The 18,118-nt window shown below is 32.0% G+C and overlaps 1 protein-coding gene across 1 annotated transcript in view; it reads right to left on the bottom strand.

The window, feature by feature from the left end:
* The window catches only part of LOC142344726 (X-ray repair cross-complementing protein 5-like), a 62,515-nt gene extending 45,329 nt beyond the window's left edge, over positions 1-17,186 (bottom strand). Inside the window, exons 1-2 of the mRNA XM_075396603.1 lie at positions 16,720-17,186; positions 2,096-2,297 (exon numbers count right to left, since the gene is read on the bottom strand). Of these exons, the coding sequence (XP_075252718.1) occupies positions 2,096-2,297; positions 16,720-17,149 (632 nt within the window). The 5' untranslated portion in view covers positions 17,150-17,186. The remainder of the gene's footprint in view (positions 1-2,095; positions 2,298-16,719) is intronic.
* Positions 17,187-18,118: the final 932 nt, after the last annotated feature.

The raw sequence follows: 18,118 nt of genomic DNA, 5'->3' as shown, positions 1-18,118 counted from the left end.
GAACTACGCGCAGAAACAACACGATGGCAGGAAAAAGATGTTTGTCATGCATAAATAATCAAAAAGAGATAACAATAAGTCTTAAGACTATGAAAATAACAACAAAAACAGGCGAAAACTAAAAATCAATAGAAAAGTGCGAGAAGAAACTTTCCAAGCCATCTAAACCATTAGCTTTTCTCTGCAAACTTTATCTTTGATCCACTGAAAGCCTTTTCCACGCCAATTGCATTAGAATAATTTTTTGATAATGTGTATAATATTCCGATAATGTGATAAGAGTTCAAAAGTAACCAATAATACGAAAATGTCCACTTTTTTTTTTAAATTTTGAATTTTTGTGTTATTGAAGTAATATAATCAAAAGTTAAAATATAAAACCGACAACAAAAACTTATTTTAGTTTCAGTAGAAAGCAAGTGGGTTCTGTCAATAGTGAGACTGACTAACAGTTCACAAAAATTTTAAGATTGGTTAATATTCAAAAAAATTTTTGAAAAATTATTTTTAAATTCTTAACAGCCACTAAACTCAATAAATTTCAACGGAAGTCAATAAATACGCTCAAATATGCTTCAATAGTAGAATGGGGATGTTTGTCATGCATAGGTGATCAATAAGTCTTCACAACAAGTCTTATGACTATGAAAGCAACAACCAAAATCAGGCAAAAACAAAAAATTCAGTAGAGAAGTGCGAGAAGAAAAGGTCGAAGCCATTTGAAACCATACGCTTTTCTCTGAAAAAATTATCTGTGAGCCACTGAACGTCGTCTTGAGGCCAATAGGAGCTGTCAATTTCAGGATAATGTGATAAGATTTCAAAAGTAACTAATGATACGGAAATAAAAAAAAATTTAAACTTTTTGAAATCTTGTGTCATTGAAGTCATATTACTAAAAGGTAGAAGATAAAACCGCCAGCTAGATCAAATTTTATTACTGTAGGACAGAAGAGGGTGCTGTCATCACAGAGGTTGACTTACAGTTCACGATAATAAGTTTGTGGTTGGTTAAGGTTCTAAAAAATTTTCAAAAAATTTTTTTAGAGTTAACAGTCATTAGCTGTCCACTCAATGCACTAGATATGCTCACTTAAATCTCATTACGGAAAATATTGCAATGTTAGTCAATGAGTCCATTCCATAGTTCTCCAAAAAATTAGTAAAACCTCAAAAGGAAATACAAAATTTCATTTAAAATTACGAAAATTACGAGTCGAATTAAAAAAAAAACATGAGCAATTCCTTGAAAACGATTTTTTTTGTTCACTGGGCTTCATTTGACTGTAAAAGAGTTAAGTAATTAACGGAACCTCGATATGAAAAGTGACTTGTCTTTAGGTGACTTAAAAAACCAAAAAAAAAGCAGAAAAGTGTTATAAAAAAAGAGCTCTCAAAAAGATTTCGAACTTTTTTGATATTGAAGCTCCCTATGAGACCAGAACTAGTCTTTTTTATCGCCTTTAGTCTATTAGGAACATGCAATTGGTTCATTTTTGGGCAAGAAATTTGAGTTTGAAATACTATTTTTACAGAAAATATCTTTATTTGAAGAAAATTCACACTAAAAGTGAACAAATACCCCGTGTTCACACAAAACTTCAATCCTCGATAACTCCTCGAAAAAAACGAAAATCAAAAAAATCTTTTTTATTTTGCATTCTACGCTGGACCAGCTTTTTAATGATACCACTCACATTTCTCTGCGATGAATATATCGATCGGCCAAAATTGACTGAACAAAAAAAACCCATTTGAGTATATAGTTCCTCCCCCCAACAAGCGGGGTCGGAACAATAAACACTATAGTGCAATGTAAACGAGCCTTTCTTAAATAAAAGATGGGCATAATATAATTAACGAAACCTTGGTTAAATAACCGTGGTCATTGCTTTAAGTTAACTCAAGACTTTCTATTATTTACGGAATCACATGATACCGAATCCTCCATGTTAAATAAAAAAAGATCCATTATGAGTATGCGATTATGAGAGCATGCTTTTAATAGCTTGCATTCAAGCAAAAAAAAGTTATCAAACAACGTCAACTATGTAATCATAAAGAAAAGCCATTATTAACAGGGAAAAATGAGCACCTGAAAACTTTGACCGCAAATTTTTTTCCGAACAGATCCACTTTAATAGACGACAGTGCTCGGGATGTGTACTCCTTGGTTGTCACTCTGAATAGTAACTCCTTGATGCGCACAGTGGGATCCGGGAGGGTCAATTTGTCCCTCAGTTGGGGCAAAGAAGACTGCCAGAAAACTGAGAGGTCAAAGAAACCGTCCGGCTGAGCTGAAATAGCGAGAGCAAATTTAAATTTAAGTTCAAACAAATCTAAATTCCGCAATACATGCATTGAAACTAAATTTATAGGCTCCTGAAGCAGTTATTCTAAGAATTACTTGAGATTTATCCATTATCTCTGTATTTTCTAAACTAATCAAATTCGATTAAAAAAAATCCGCTTCAAAGTTGTCCCCCAAAATACTCATTGAGTAAGTTTAAATCTGCTGATCTTCTAAGAATCACTACGATAAGATGCAGCTATCATCAAAGAACATTTGCGAAACCAACGTTCCCAGCATTTTCTTTTTAAAAGTATTAATTGTAAGACTGGTTTTTTGAGATACTAAAAAACTAAACTGATCTTGGTCATGTTCAACATGATCGCGGCACCATTTACAAAATTAAAGTCTTAAACCAAACCAGATAATCCATGCCCCCTGTATCTGTCTCATATCCTCTTTCAACGCCTTCTCTGCAACTTTCAACCTTTGAACAAACACTTTTAATTTCCTGTTTTCATGCGTTTGATCTCCCCGCTGATTGAGTGAGTCTAAACGAAAAATCTGAGAAATTGTCCGCTCTCATTAGGCGAAAAAAATTATTAAGTTGCTCCCAAACAATTGAGCAAGCGATAAATACTGGTTATTTCTAGAACAAGACAGATACCGGGCAATCACAACACGCATTTGTATACTTATATACTGAATGTCAAGTCACTTCGTTTAACGAAAAAACTCGATTTTGGACCAAATGTGACATCAATTCCCGATCAAATTCGAAACCAAAATTTTTCACCATCTGTCCCCTTCACTAGTGATATTACATTCATATGACACAGTAACTTACAGATATCCCAAAGTAACTCAATCCAATTTTCACCTTAGACAGCCAAATTTCAGGAGATCAATTCGTTCAATATTTTCCCTCAAATGTTTAACACAGGAGCAAACAAGACGGCTCAGGTGATTCTGAGCGTGTCACAAAAAGTTCCCATTCGTATTTAACTGCATTTGGTAGACAAAAAAAATTCGATTGCATTTTTTCGTTAAAACAGTACATTTTCTGAAGCATTGCATTGACTGCTCTTCGCAGTGCATCCTGTCTGTTTTTTTAGGAGTGTTTCAACAGTTTTCAAAATGATTACAATTATTTAACAGAAAGACAACAAGGAGGCTCTTTAATGTGCGTTTGCATATGATGTTCCGACCCGAGCTCATCTACATTTTTGACTTAATTGTGAAGCAAATGAAGAGATCATCAAAAAATATGTTTGAGTTAAAAAACCTTTACACACCCAAATTACCAATTGAACTACATAATACCATGCTTCATTAAAGCGCTCACACGATCTGCCAATAAAAAGACTACGAAAAAAAAACAAACAACAAAATCAGCAAAAACAAAAATTTAACGGCAAGAACTTAATATCTAAATTTAAAAGCACCTTGTAACAACGTCAAACTGCAGTCAGGTAAAACCTTAGCTACACAAATTTACTCTCTCTTAACCACACTAAATTTTTCTTAATAAGACTAGGTATAAAGTCCACAAAAATAAATAATGAGGCAAAATCCAAAAATCAATCAACATTTTTGAAAACGTTATATAACTTCAAACGTCTCTAAACCCTTAGCCTTTAACAAAAATCTTGATAAAGTTAAAAGAAAGTCATTACGAAAACGATAGGACCTGTATTTGTTTAGACTAAGCCAGAGAAACGAACTAGAGTTGTTAAAAAACTAAATACATACAAATTGCGAAAACACAAATTATTGAAGCCATTAAAATCATTCGCTTTATCTGAATATTGTTTCTTGATTTCAATTATTGTCCACCTTAATTCAGCTAAAATTATACTGAACGATTAAATAAGTTTACTCGGTCCTTATTTGAAAATCATTGGGATCTGTTATTACGCGAATATGCTAAAAAGCATCATTCTAAAAAGGAAAAGAAACACTGAAAATTTAAAGAAATTTTAAAACGAATAACATCATAAACTTTAAGGCTATTCGCTATAAACTGACTGCGTTGAATAAAATCATTCATTCAAACCTTAATTAGAAGCTTATGAGACCTCTCAGCGTTTTAGGACTACAAAAAACGGTTATAAATAGCAAAGTAAAAAAAAATAGAAAAGTGTCGAAGCCATGAAAAAGTGAACATTTCAGTAAAAACTTTCTATCTTCATTCTTTTCAGCAGCAATGGGATGCTTCTTCGTTTAGAAAAACGACTTCAAAAAATCAACTAATATGAACAAGTATATCATTATGCCTCAATGGGAAGACTATGATGTTTGTCAATCATAACTCATCAATAAGACATCATAACAAGACTTATGGTTATGAAAACAACAAATGCATGCAAAAACCGAAAATTCAGTAGAAAAGTGCGAGAAGAAAATGTCTAGGCCTTTTAAACTGTAAGCTTTTCAGTGAAAATTTTCTCTAAGAACCATTGAACGTTTTTTCTAAGCAAATAAAAACTATCAGTTTTATGATAATGTTATAAGATTTCAAAAGGAACCAAAACAATAAATATCCAAAAAAATTTTAAAAAAATTAAAAACTGGTTGCATCGAAGTCATAAGATCAATAGTTAGAAGTCAAAATGGCTATCAAGTTTATTTTTGGTTGCAGTAGAAGAAGGGAGGTCCTGTCATTACTAAAAATGCAAACGTTCAAAAATATAAGTTTAAGATCGGTTAAAGCTAAAAAAATTCGAAAAATTATTTTTTATGTCCTAACAGCCATTAGCTGTCCACTCAAAGCACTAGATAGGTTCACTGAAAGCTCATTGAAGAGCCTAGTGCTTTTTTTAATTAACGAGTGTATGCTATAGGTCTTCAAAATTTGTTAAAATCTCAAAAAGAAAATCAAAATTTCATTGAAAATTACGAAAAGTCAGAGTAGAAGCCAAAAGAAATCAAGTGCGATCCCTCGACAAAAAATTGCTCCAAAAGAGAATTCGAGTTCTATTTTTATAGTAAACTTACCCATGTGACCAAAATTAGCATTTTCGTCTATTAGGAACGACAAAATGTTTCTTTTCGCAGCGTGAAATGTAGCCTTGAATCTATATTTTACAAATAAAATCTCAATTTGAACGAAAATTAAGCTAAAAGTGAACAAAATCATGACAAATGTCCTGTATTCACACAGAACTTTACACCTCGACAACTCCTCGGAAAAAAAAACAAAATTCGAAAAAATCTTTTTAATTCCTAACTATACGCTGCAAGAGCCTTTTAATGATACCACTCACATTTCTCTACGTTGAATATATCGATCGGCCAAAATTGTCTGAACAAAACAACCCATTTGAGTATATAGTTGGGTCGGAACAAATATTGCAATCTACAAGTTCAGGAACTTACCTCATTAACACAAAAAGCAAAAGAATAAAAAACCTCTATTCTGTGCAATGACACTTTCACCAACAAAAAGCTAAATTATATTTGGAATATAATTAACAGGAAACCAAAAAACGATGAAAAAGCCGCGAGTAGGATTCAACTTTGACCTCGAATCAGTGACACATTATCAACACTAACTTCATTCGACATTTTGACAAAAAGGTTTCTTTAATATTATGGTTTAATTAATTTTATATTTCCGAAGAATGGAGCAACGTAAAATTTCAACAGTTGCCGGTTAGCAGATACGTTGGTTGCTTAGCGAAGCTACTTTACTTTTTTTAAAAAAAAATAGCAGCCGAGGATAATGAAAAGAACATCGAAAAACAAGAAAACGAGATACCCAAAAAATGGTTGCCAGAAAATTTAATGCTTTAAAAAATCAATTTAGTTAAAGAAACTTGAACATCTATCCACCATTTAAAAACAACCGTTACCGACATCTGCGAAAATTGTACAATTTAAAAAATAACTTTCAAAAAGTCAGGTTATGAAAATTCTACGAACCTGATAACTTCCATGAATTTAATTACGCTAATTTTGTCTGTTATAGATTTTCATGGATCACAAAAAACTTTCATGGCTCCGCATGGGCATTACACTTGATAAATTTAGCCGTCAAAAATGCAAAATTGTTGCATATATTACTTTTCATAAATTTTGATTAATCTTGATTAAACTGCAACTCTTATATTGAGTTTTTCTCAGTAGAATTTTAATACAAACATCAACTTTTGACGATATTAATCCAAATGAAGCTGTAATTTTCGTCAGATATAGGTCGAAAAGAAGCAAACTTTTCAGAAACTTGCGGAGAAAATTAAGCGAAAAAGGCCGAAAATTTTGGTCTATATTATTTTCTAAATGAACACTTGTAGTGATGCTAAATATGTCTCAATTTTTTTCCATCAGCTCAATTTTTATGTTTTTAAGTTCCAGACAGTTGAACGACAAGCTAAAGGCTAGTCTGAAGACTTTCTAAACAATCGTAAAAATTTGTCTGAACAAAAAGAAGTGCGGCTAGCATAATTCTTTCTCTTTTTTCAAATAATGTGGGAACAACAAGATTAATGAAATAATAAAAAATTTCCTTCTATGTAAGATCTTTGCCAAGAGAATAAGCGCAAGAGAGACAAATTGAAAAGCTCTCTCCCAGGTTTTAGGATTTTAAAACGGAAAAGAATTACTAATTGGAGTAAAAAATACTTACCTCTTCGCCAATTCATCGCTGGTAGTGTTACATAACGCACAAAAAGATCAACTGTCAGAATGTCAGCTGCATAGAAATATTATAAGAGAATGAAAGTTTAATCTTTCAAATTTTCCGTTAAAAGATAGCAGCTTTTGATCAACAAATTACCTTAGAAGGCATTTTCGCATTCAGTTTCCAGTTTTGTTTTGCATCAATCAAAAGATATTCGATCATCAATTACTGGACAATCTACATGTCGGATTCAATATCTGTTGCATTGCAACTGTTCATCAAAATTTTACCATATTGTAAGAGCAATCCAATATTTTACAAACCATTTATTTCTTTTAAAGCAAATATTTTTTTCCGTATTTAGGTCAAAAATTTATATTTAAGATTATTTTTTTCCGAATGAGTCACTAGCATACAAAAATCAAGCCCCATGTATCCAGCGACAAAATAGAAGCAGCTGCCCAGCCAAAGGGAACAAAGACAAACTCAGGGCGAAATAAGTAGTAAAACTTCACTACATATGCCCATTGGCAACAATTTCATTTGGGATATAATGTTATTGATAAGGAAACTGAAGGAGAAAAGGCAGCTGAGCAAATGGGTCTCTAAACTAGTAATGTCTGATTCAAACATTACTGAAGTCCCATTAGAATGCTACATGCTAAATTACCGAAGTAAAAAAATGGGCAATACGATAAGGATTCAAACAACAAAGCAATTGATTACTATTACCAAGAAATCAACAGCGTTGCTGGTCAATTTTGAGGCCAATTTCGGTGGCCCTATTTGCGCGTTCTCCGTTATTGACTCGAGGCAAATGACATGGACGACATACTGATGTGCACCCAAATACGTATAGAATTTTAAAAAAAATGATTACAATTTTGCAAAAACATGTAAAATATATAGGCTAAAACTGCTAATCAAACATATCATTGAGAGAAATGAGTCTTAAGCAGCAAAACGGAGAAATTTTAGCAACAAAAAAGATGTAAAAACATTAATGGTCCTAACAAATTCATATACATTTGGATCACTAATTCTTCAACACAGACTTAAAAGGCTTCATTTGAAGTTTTTCCTCCTGTTTGTGATTTTCTGTTTTGTTATTAAAGGGTGACAATTGAATTTTTCAATTGCCACTCAAATTATATCACACAAAAAAAATTCAAACGTCAGATTTATTTCAACAATTTGTGTTCTCTAGGGATATAATTCAACAATATTACTATATATTACCAGACAGCAATTATCTGCAAAAAAGTGGAGGGTTGAACAAATTCTCGCGAAGCTCATATCGAGAAAATGAAAATAATAGACCAGTACTGCAGAGACGAATTGCACATGAGATGATCTTAGGTCGGTAGATGAACTTAAAAACTGGATAAAATCAAGATTTTGACAACTCTCGACCAATTGCCGTTCCTAGCTGTTACAGAATTAAGGATCAAAACAAAATTGCCGATTTGTTTTCTAGAGTAGTAATCGGTTTATTCACCAGCCGAGGCCATCAAAACTAAACTGGAAAGAGGGGGAGGTGTAGGCATACTGATGGCCAAGCAATTGTCAAAATAAAAGATTTAAACACCATCAAATGGAGTTTTTTTAAATCATTGTGGATAAAGTACCTGAGTATAAATGTTCCCTATTGACGAGAAGCTGTCAAGAATCCTTCTCGGTGACTAACAGCATCTAACGATTATTAGAGCACTGCTAGTCTAATTCTGCTTGGAGATTGCAAAAAAAAAATGTTCTTGAAGGGAAACAGTTACTTAACAATTTTGTTGCACACAATGGACTTCAATATAATCATAAAAGTAAAGCAACCTGAATAAAGAAAGGAAAATTTTCTTTAACCCATCACTTCTGTTTTTTAAAATCAAACCTTCGAAACAGGCATCAGAGTCAATACTCGGAGTCAAAATTATCATTTAACTATTGTAAACATCAAGACATTGTTTATTACAGATGTAACACACAGATAAAACAAGATATATAAGATCTATGTTTAGCTACGATAATGTTCAGACCACTAATGTACCAAACAAATGGAGCAAACGAGACCTTTCTAAATTTTACTAAATTTTTTTAAAGATGCAAAATAATTGAAAATTATTAAAGTGAAAACAAAAAGGAATACAAAAATGGCAACCAAACGAACTGCGTAATATGGTCAAAGAAAAGCATTGCTGGTTCAGCGAATGAAAAAAATCTTTAACAACATCTCTTTAACAGTTACAAAGCAGAGAGAAACAATAAAAAACACGTAAGGCATCTAACGATTCTACAAAAAAGAACACAATTTTATAAAAAACAAAAACAACTCAAATATGGGCACTGAAAAAGTTGGAAAGCCGCCAGGGGACACAATTTGATATCAGATGAAAAAGTCTTGCTAACTGTTTGGATAAATAATTTAGTCGTCTTGAATTTCACAAGGGCGAACAAATTGCTCCTAAGATGGCCTCTTTAATTTTAAGGGAACTGAACTCAATTGCAGGCCAGTCAGCAGAAAGAACTTAAAAATTAGAGAACATGCCATCACAAGATTTAGCTGAACCAGGGTATATACTTACCTCGGCAATAAAAGATTGTAAAATGTCAATTCGGATCCAATTGCAGTTTGCTATTAACAGGTTTATAAACATACAGCTACTCTATAAACAGTAGCTGAAATTTTAAAAGAAGCATATGTAACTCATATCCATAAAAAAGGCTAAAAAATATCTGCCAATTTCGTTTACTCCAAAATTTCCCGGGAACAAATGGAAGAACGTTTAGATATAGAATTATTAACAAAAATCAGTTTGCTTTCCAGAAAGAAATTACCGTATTGGTACAATTATTGACCTAACAGGGAAAAAAATCATTGCGTAGAAGAAAAAGAAAACTAACAATATTATTGGACGCAACAAAAACTTTCAAGTCAAAATACTTAGACTTTACTTGGCTTTAGACTTGGACAAAAATCGAGATATGGTTTTGGGAAAAACATCTTTAAAAAATTTTGTTTTTAGTAGGTACCAGTGTGTAAAAAAACGGAATAGTTCAGCAAAAAGCTTTCCACTGTTTTACAATGGGCAGATGATAGAGCAGTTTGATATGCTAAGTGAACAGCATTTAAAAGTTTGGGCTGAGAAAATATTGATGGAAGCTGAATGTATGAAAAAACTAACTCTAAAGGAAGTAAAAAGAATTAATGGTTTCCAAACATGAAAATTTACCCACTGTCAAGGGCGCTGAACTTAAAATGCTTTTGATCATTTTTGTCGCATTTAGAAGACAAAAGCTTTTTTCAAAGTTTGCCATGTTACTTAACTGACGGAAGAAACAGATTACATGGGGCGCAAAAAAACTTCTCTTTTCGAACCGAACATGGCACTGCTTATAATCTAGTAATGGAAAAGAAAATTCTCCTTGCAGAACTTCATATAGCAAACACTTCATTAAAATTCGACTTTTCGATATTATCCAACAAAAAACACACGATAGACTAAAAACAAAAAGAAACACCGAAATTAATGTACAAAAGGCGGCTCGGTAATGGGCGATTGCACATACGGTTCCAACCCCGCTCATCCACAATTTTGGCATAATTGTCTGCCAAATGAGGAACAGGTAGAAAAACCAAAAAATTCATTTTAAAAATTGGTGTATGAACGAAAAGATAGCCTGCAACATAAACAAATCAGTGGAGTAAAAAATGATTCATTAGATTGATGAGATATGCCAATAATAAGAAAGCGAGTCAAGACAAACAGCAAAATCAAACAACTACAACAAACATCAATTACATCAAAAACTAAATGTCCGTTTTAAAAAACAAAACTTGATAACAAAGTCAAAAAAGCGTCAGATAAAACTGAAATTAAACAAAGTAAATTGTAATTCACCAGAAAAGATATGGCCCGAGTCCAAAATGAGGCTTGGTAACAATTAGACAATAAAGAACAAAAACAGTAAAGTTGAAAAACAAAAACAGTAAAGTTAAAAACAGCAGCATATTTAAAAAAAAATTAATTTCAAAGTAATGAAAACCATTAGAAATCAACTAAAAAATCCCTTTAGTTTACAATTACCAATGCTTCTACAGAATGAAATTAAGAACTGTCGGTATTCAAGTTTTTATGCGGCTAAAAAAGAAAACATTGACAACAAACAAAAAATCAAATAAAATATGCCAGAAAACAAATTCAAAGCCGTAAAGCCATACTTTGGCCAGCAAAATATGTTCGATTGCACCTTCTTCGAACACCGATATTGTAGTATGCCACCTCTCATTAATGAAACTAGGTAACACGTAGACAAAAACAAAAAAGTTTAAATAAAGAAATACTTGTTTTTTTTTCGAAAAAAATTATTTCCAAAGACCTGAAAGCCATGAACTATAAAATGGAATAATCAAATAATTTGTTTATTCTTCCAAAGGAAACCCATGGCACTTGGAATTATCCAGAATATGACTTACGTTTACATAATGAACGCCAAATAAGACAAAAATCAAAAATTAAATTACTTTTTTTTGTGAAAATTCCGTGTCGAAGCCAGTAAATTCATAACGAATTCTTAAAAAACATTCAGATTTTGTGACAACACTCCCTTCTGACACCTTCCTTCCCTTGGAAACAATAAAGTCATATTTGGCCTTTAATTAACAAGACTAGGTAAAAAACAGACAATAAAAGGAACAAAATTGCGAAGTTAAAAGTTTTTTTTATTTTGGAAAAGTTTTTTTCGAAGTCATGAAAGCCATCAGCTAACTTCTAATACCAGAATATCGGCCCATCTATTCTTCCATGAAAAACCAACGAAACCAGGTCTTTGTTCAGGAAATTTCATACGACTGTAAAGACAAATTAAAAACGACAGTTAAAGAAAAAAAATTCAATTTAATTCTTCGAGAAAGTAGTGTCGAAGCCGTAAAAAATCAGATTCTATATTTTAAAGACTTTAATATTATCCAATTCGCCTTATTTTTAACGCCAATAAAGTGATATATGAACTGTCAATTACGTGATAGTGTGACAAATCTAGAAAACATGAAAAATGGGCAAATACCTAAAAATTTTAAAAAAATGTAAAATCTAGTAGTAGTAAAGCCAGAAAACCATAACTTAAGGACTAAAACAGCAAAAAAATGAATGTAAATTAAGTAGAAAGAACAAGCATTCTTTCATTGCTGACACTAAGCTACAAATTGACTAAATTAAAAGAAAAATGGAGGCAAAGTTCAATAAGCCATTTTTTATTTAAAAATTAATTAGTTTTAAAAAGCAAAACGACCATAAGTTTTCAAGCAATAGAACAGAAAAATCAATTTTGAGCTAATTAGGAATCAAATTGGACCTTTCAATAGTGAGCTTCGATTTAAATGTTCTGTTGTTTAATTGATATAAAATAGATCAATTTTTTTAATAAAAAGACCGACTGATTACAATCCGAATTATTCTTGGATTGTAACAGTCCAAGATTGTTCCAAAAGTAGCCCTGCTAATGCTGTTAGTCCATTAAGAACACTTAATTTTTCGAATGTCGAAGATATAGATATTTTGTTAGTTAACAAATCAAAAATAAATGCTGCGTTTTTGACAATCAACGTATAAAGTTAGCAAAAAAGGGCAACGTTTTAATTAAAGAGCACTCTCAACGAAGTTAGGAAGTTAAAGTAGAAATAGCCCCTTTTTTAGTCTACAAAGATTGTGTTAGTGGTGTTTGGGCCCTCACTTCCTGCAAATTTAATGAAAGTAATCTAAAGAAACTTATTTCGTGCTGTTTTTGATGAAAAATTCTGAAATTTGTGAAATATTTAGCCAGAATTTTTGACAAAAAAGTTTAATAAAAATAACCGACAATATTTTTGTCTTTAGAAATAAAATCAACAACACTTTCTTGAAAAATTTTAACTAACTTTAGCAAAATTGGCAAAATTTTAGTCAAAAATTCCGAAAAATGTGAATAAAATCAACGGAGTTCACTCTATTTTCTCAAAAGTTTAAACCTCGAAAACTCCCTGTAAAAAACGAAAATCAAAAAATCTTTTTAATTCCATATTCTACGCTGCACAAGCTGACTAATGATGATTGTCTCAACTCTACGATGAATATATCGATCGCCCAAAATTGTCTGAACAAAAAAACCCATTTGAGTATATAGTTCCTCCCCCTCAAGAGGGGTCGGAACACCAAGCGTACATATGAATTTTCTCATACAAAATGTAAATCAAAAAGTAAATGGATTGACAATTCATTAATAGGAAAAAATCTTCTCACATGGAATAAACTTCCTCGAGTTTTGAGAACAAAAAAATGGAAGAAAAAACTTTGGAAAAGTTAAAGCCGAGATGCAAAAAAGAGACACAAACGGGTTCCAATGGACATAAAATCGAGGGCTTTAAAAGTTTATTTTATTAAAATTATTCACGAAGACGGGAAACCGAACCTTAGTTATTCAGAGGAAAGATGTTTTATTTTTACAATAATCAACATATAACTTTAGCCTCGTGGTTATTCTAATTTACATGTTTGAGATTTCAAAAAAAAAAATCAAGACAACTGAACACGTGAAATTGGTCTGACCAAAACTAAACATTATACAAACTCAATGCATGCAACGAGAGCCACATTTGGTTCTTTACCCATCATAGCACCTGAACAAAGATAGCCTGCAACATAAACAACTCAGTGGAGTAAAAAAATGATTCATTAGATTGATGAGATATGCCAATAATAAGAAAGCGAGTCAAGACAAACAGCAAAATCAAACAACTACAACAAACATCAATTACATCAAAAACTAAATGTCCGTTTTAAAAAACAAAACTTGATAACAAAGTCAAAAAAGCGTCAGATAAAACTGAAATTAAACAAAGTAAATTGTAATTCACCAGAAAAGATATGGCCCGAGTCCAAAATGAGGCTTGGTAACAATTAGACAATAAAGAACAAAAACAGTAAAGTTGAAAAACAAAAACAGTAAAGTTAAAAACAGCAGCATATTTAAAAAAAAATTAATTTCAAAGTAATGAAAACCATTAGAAATCAACTAAAAAATCCCTTTAGTTTACAATTACCAATGCTTCTACAGAATGAAATTAAGAACTGTCGGTATTCAAGTTTTTATGCGGCTAAAAAAGAAAACATTGACAACAAACAAAAAATCAAATAAAATATGCCAGAAAACAAATTCGAAGCCGTAAAGCCATACTTTGGCCAGCAAAATATGTTCGATTGCACCTTCTTCGAACACCGATATTGTAGTATGCCCTCTCATTAATGAAACTAGGTAACACGTAGACAAAAACAAAAAAGTTTAAATAAAGAAATACTTGTTTTTTTTCGAAAAAAATTATTTCCAAAGACCTGAAAGCCATGAACTATAAAATGAAATAATCAAATAATTTGTTTATTCTTCCAAAGGAAACCCATGGCACCTGGAATTATCCAGAATATGACTTACGTTTACATAATGAACGCCAAATAAGACAAAAATCAAAAATTAAATTACTTTTTTTTGTGAAAATTCCGTGTCGAAGCCAGTAAATTCATAACGAATTCTTAAAAAACATTCAGATTTTGTGACAACACTCCCTTCTGACACCTTCCTTCCCTTGGAAACAATAAAGTCATATTTGGCCTTTAATTAACAAGACTAGGTAAAAAACAGACAATAAAAGGAACAAAATTGCGAAGTTAAAAGTTTTTTATTTTGGAAAAGTTTTTTTCGAAGTCATGAAAGCCATCAGCTAACTTCTAATACCAGAATATCGGCCCATCTATTCTTCCATGAAAAACCAACGAAACCAGGTCTTTGTTCAGGAAATTTCATACGACTGTAAAGACAAATTAAAACCGACAGTTAAAGAAAAAACTTAAAAAAATTCAATTTAATTCTTCGAGAAAGTAGTGTCGAAGCCGTAAAAACCAGATTCTATATTTTAAAGACTATAATATTATCCAATTCGCCTTATTTTTAACGTCAATAAAGTGATATATGAACTGTCAATTACGTGATAGTGTGACAAATCTAGAAAACATGAAAAATGGGCAAATACCTAAAAATTTAAAAAAAAAATGTAAAATCTAGTAGTAGTAAAGCCAGAAAACCATAACTTAAGGACTAAAACAGCAAAAAAATGAATGTAAATTAAGTAGAAAGAACAAGCATTCTTTCATTGCTGACACTAAGCTACAAATTGACTAAATTAAAAGAAAAATGGAGGCAAAGTTCAATAAGCCATTTTTTATTTAAAAATTAATTAGTTTTAAAAAGCAAAACGACCATAAGTTTTCAAGCAATAGAACAGAAAAATCAATTTTGAGCTAATTAGGAATCAAATTGGACCTTTCAATAGTGAGCTTCGATTTAAATGTTTTGTTGTTTAATTGATATAAAATAGATCAATTTTTTTAATAAAAAGACCGACTGATTACAATCCGAATTATTCTTGGATTGTAACAGTCCAAGATTGTTCCAAAAGTAGCCCTGCTAATGCTGTTAGTCCATTAAGAACACTTTCCGAATGTCAAAGATATAGATATTTTGTTAGTTAACAAATCAAAAATAAATGCTGCGTTTTTGACAATCAACGTATAAAGTTAGCAAAAAAGGGCAACGTTTTAATTAAAGAGCACTCTCAACGAAGTTAGGAAGTTAAAGTAGAAATAGCCCCTTTTTTAGTCTACAAAGATTGTGTTAGTGGTGTTTGGGCCCTCACTTCCTGCAAATTTAATGAAAGTAATCTAAAGAAACTTATTTCGTGCTGTTTTTGATGAAAAATTCTGAATTTTGTGAAATATTTAGCCAGAATTTTTGACAAGTTTAATAAAAATAACCGACAATATTTTTGTCTTTAGAAATAAAATCAACAACACTTTCTTGAAAAATTTTAACTAACTTTAGCAAAATTGGCAAAATTTTAGTCAAAAATTCCGAAAAATGTGAATAAAATCAACGGAGTTCACTCTATTTTCTCAAAAGTTTAAACCTCGAAAACTCCCTGTAAAAAACGAAAATCAAAAAATCTTTTTAATTCCATATTCTACGCTGCACAAGCTGACTAATGATGATTGTCTCAACTCTACGATGAATATATCGATCGCCCAAAATTGTCTGAACAAAAAAACCCATTTGAGTATATAGTTCCTCCCCCTCAAGAGGGGTCGGAACACCAAGCGTACATATGAATTTTCTCATACAAAATGTAAATCAAAAAGTAAATGGATTGACGATTCATTAATAGGAAAAAATCTTCGCACATGGAATAAACTTCCTCGAGTTTTGAGAACAAAAAAATGGAAGAAAAAACTTTGGAAAAGTTAAAGCCGAGATGCAAAAAAGAGACACAAACGGGTTCCAATGGACATAAAATCGAGGGCTTTAAAAGTTTATTTTATTAAAATTATTCACGAAGACGGGAAACCGAACCTTAGTTATTCAGAGGAAAGATGTTTTATTTTTACAATAATCAACATATAACTTTAGCCTCGTGGTTATTCTAATTTACATGTTTGAGATTTCAAAAAAAATCAAGACAACTGAACACGTGAAATTGGTCTGACGAAAACTAAACATTATGCAAACTCAATGCATGCAACGAGTGCCACATTTGGTTCTTTCCCCATCATAGCACCTGAACAGAGTGGTGGCCCATCATCAAATTTTTCTGGTAATTACAAGGGGTACAGGTTGAAGGACCACAAAGCCAGGAGTTAAAATGGGGACGAGTTATACTACTAATGGGGACCGTTATGATAAAAACTGAAAACAATTTATGATCAGTGACAAATAAAAACTGTCAAAATTTTATTACCTAAGCCCAAAACTTCTACGTCTATGGAATTATTGGCCAAATCTAGAATCTTCTGTTGCGTTGCTTTTCTCAAATGCTGATTTTTCGAATGAGGGTCTTCTTTCGTCGTAAACAAAAACAACTGCTTTGTTGACAAAGTCGAAGTGACACGGGAAAACATGTTCTGCGTCACCCAGAACGCATCCGCGAATGAAACATCAAATCCGGATCCCAACTTCGATCCAGAGTAACTGGACTTCAATTTTTCAACTGCTATTACACTTTTGGCGCCTGGAATTTCCAACTGAAGTAGAGTATGCACATGTTTAAAATCAGTTTCGGAAGACTCGTTCTGAGAGGTTCCAAGTAGAACACAACCTATCAGATCCCGGTCTGAGCAGATTATTTTACTTTTCATAAAATTGATCACACACGTCAGAGCAATCTCCATGAGGCTAGTTTTCCTGTTCAATAGGTACGTTTTTTTGTTTACTTTTGCCACAAGAGTAATCTTATTGTAAGTAATTTTAATGAGTATTGATTGTCAGGAACCCCTTATTGATCCCCTTTCTTGAAGATATCTCTTGAACTTAGTTGAATAATGCCTTTTTGGTTGTTTCAAAAATTCTTCTTTTTCATTCTATACTCTGCTGAGATGAGAAGGTTGCAAGAATTTTGACAAAAAATCAGAGGTTGACAGAGTCTGTGCTGAAATAGATTTTGGCCTCCTCCTGAAATGAGAAGATTAAATAAACAGAACAAAAATCAAGGCTAACAAATATTCTACGCGCGATAAACCCAACAAACAGCGTTGCAGAAAATGAACACACATTTTGCGAGAAAACAACGAAAAAATAAAGAAATTATACGATAACAAGACCAGAAGGCTCGGAATAGTGAGCTAGAACAATATTCCGACCTCTCTCATCCTCCATATTTTGAAGCCAAAAGCCCAAGTTTCGTTAGAACTTCGAGAAATGACCTTCTGAAAAAGGTGTCAACTAAATTTGCACTAAACTCTTCAACAATGTTCAAAATATGATTATCACTGCCGGTGACACATTTTACGATATAATAGCAACTTTTAGGAGCCAGAGAATTTTGAATTTTTCATTGTGTGAAATCTCAATTCACCTATAGTATTGATTTTAGAACTCAAGTAGTTTACAAATTATTGAATAAATTGAAGGCAACAAATGAGTTTGGAAAAAATCTACAGGCATGTTGCTTATGACCAATCGTTAACTTCAAGAACATGTACAGCTGAGTCAACACGACTTTCATGCGAATGAATCTAACGCAATGGACTATATTAAGCAAAAAGTATTCAAAATAGCACAGAAATAAAACAACTTGCAAATTTTGATACAACGTTTTTCAAAATCTTCCTACAAAATCTTTATTTGCAAAAAAAAAATGT

The sequence above is a fragment of the Convolutriloba macropyga genome, chromosome 8 (genome assembly GCF_964194025.1).
Source record: "Convolutriloba macropyga chromosome 8, txConMacr16.3, whole genome shotgun sequence".
Classification (NCBI taxonomy): domain Eukaryota; kingdom Metazoa; phylum Xenacoelomorpha; order Acoela; family Convolutidae; genus Convolutriloba; species Convolutriloba macropyga.
This window is presented reverse-complemented; position numbering and strand designations above follow the sequence as displayed.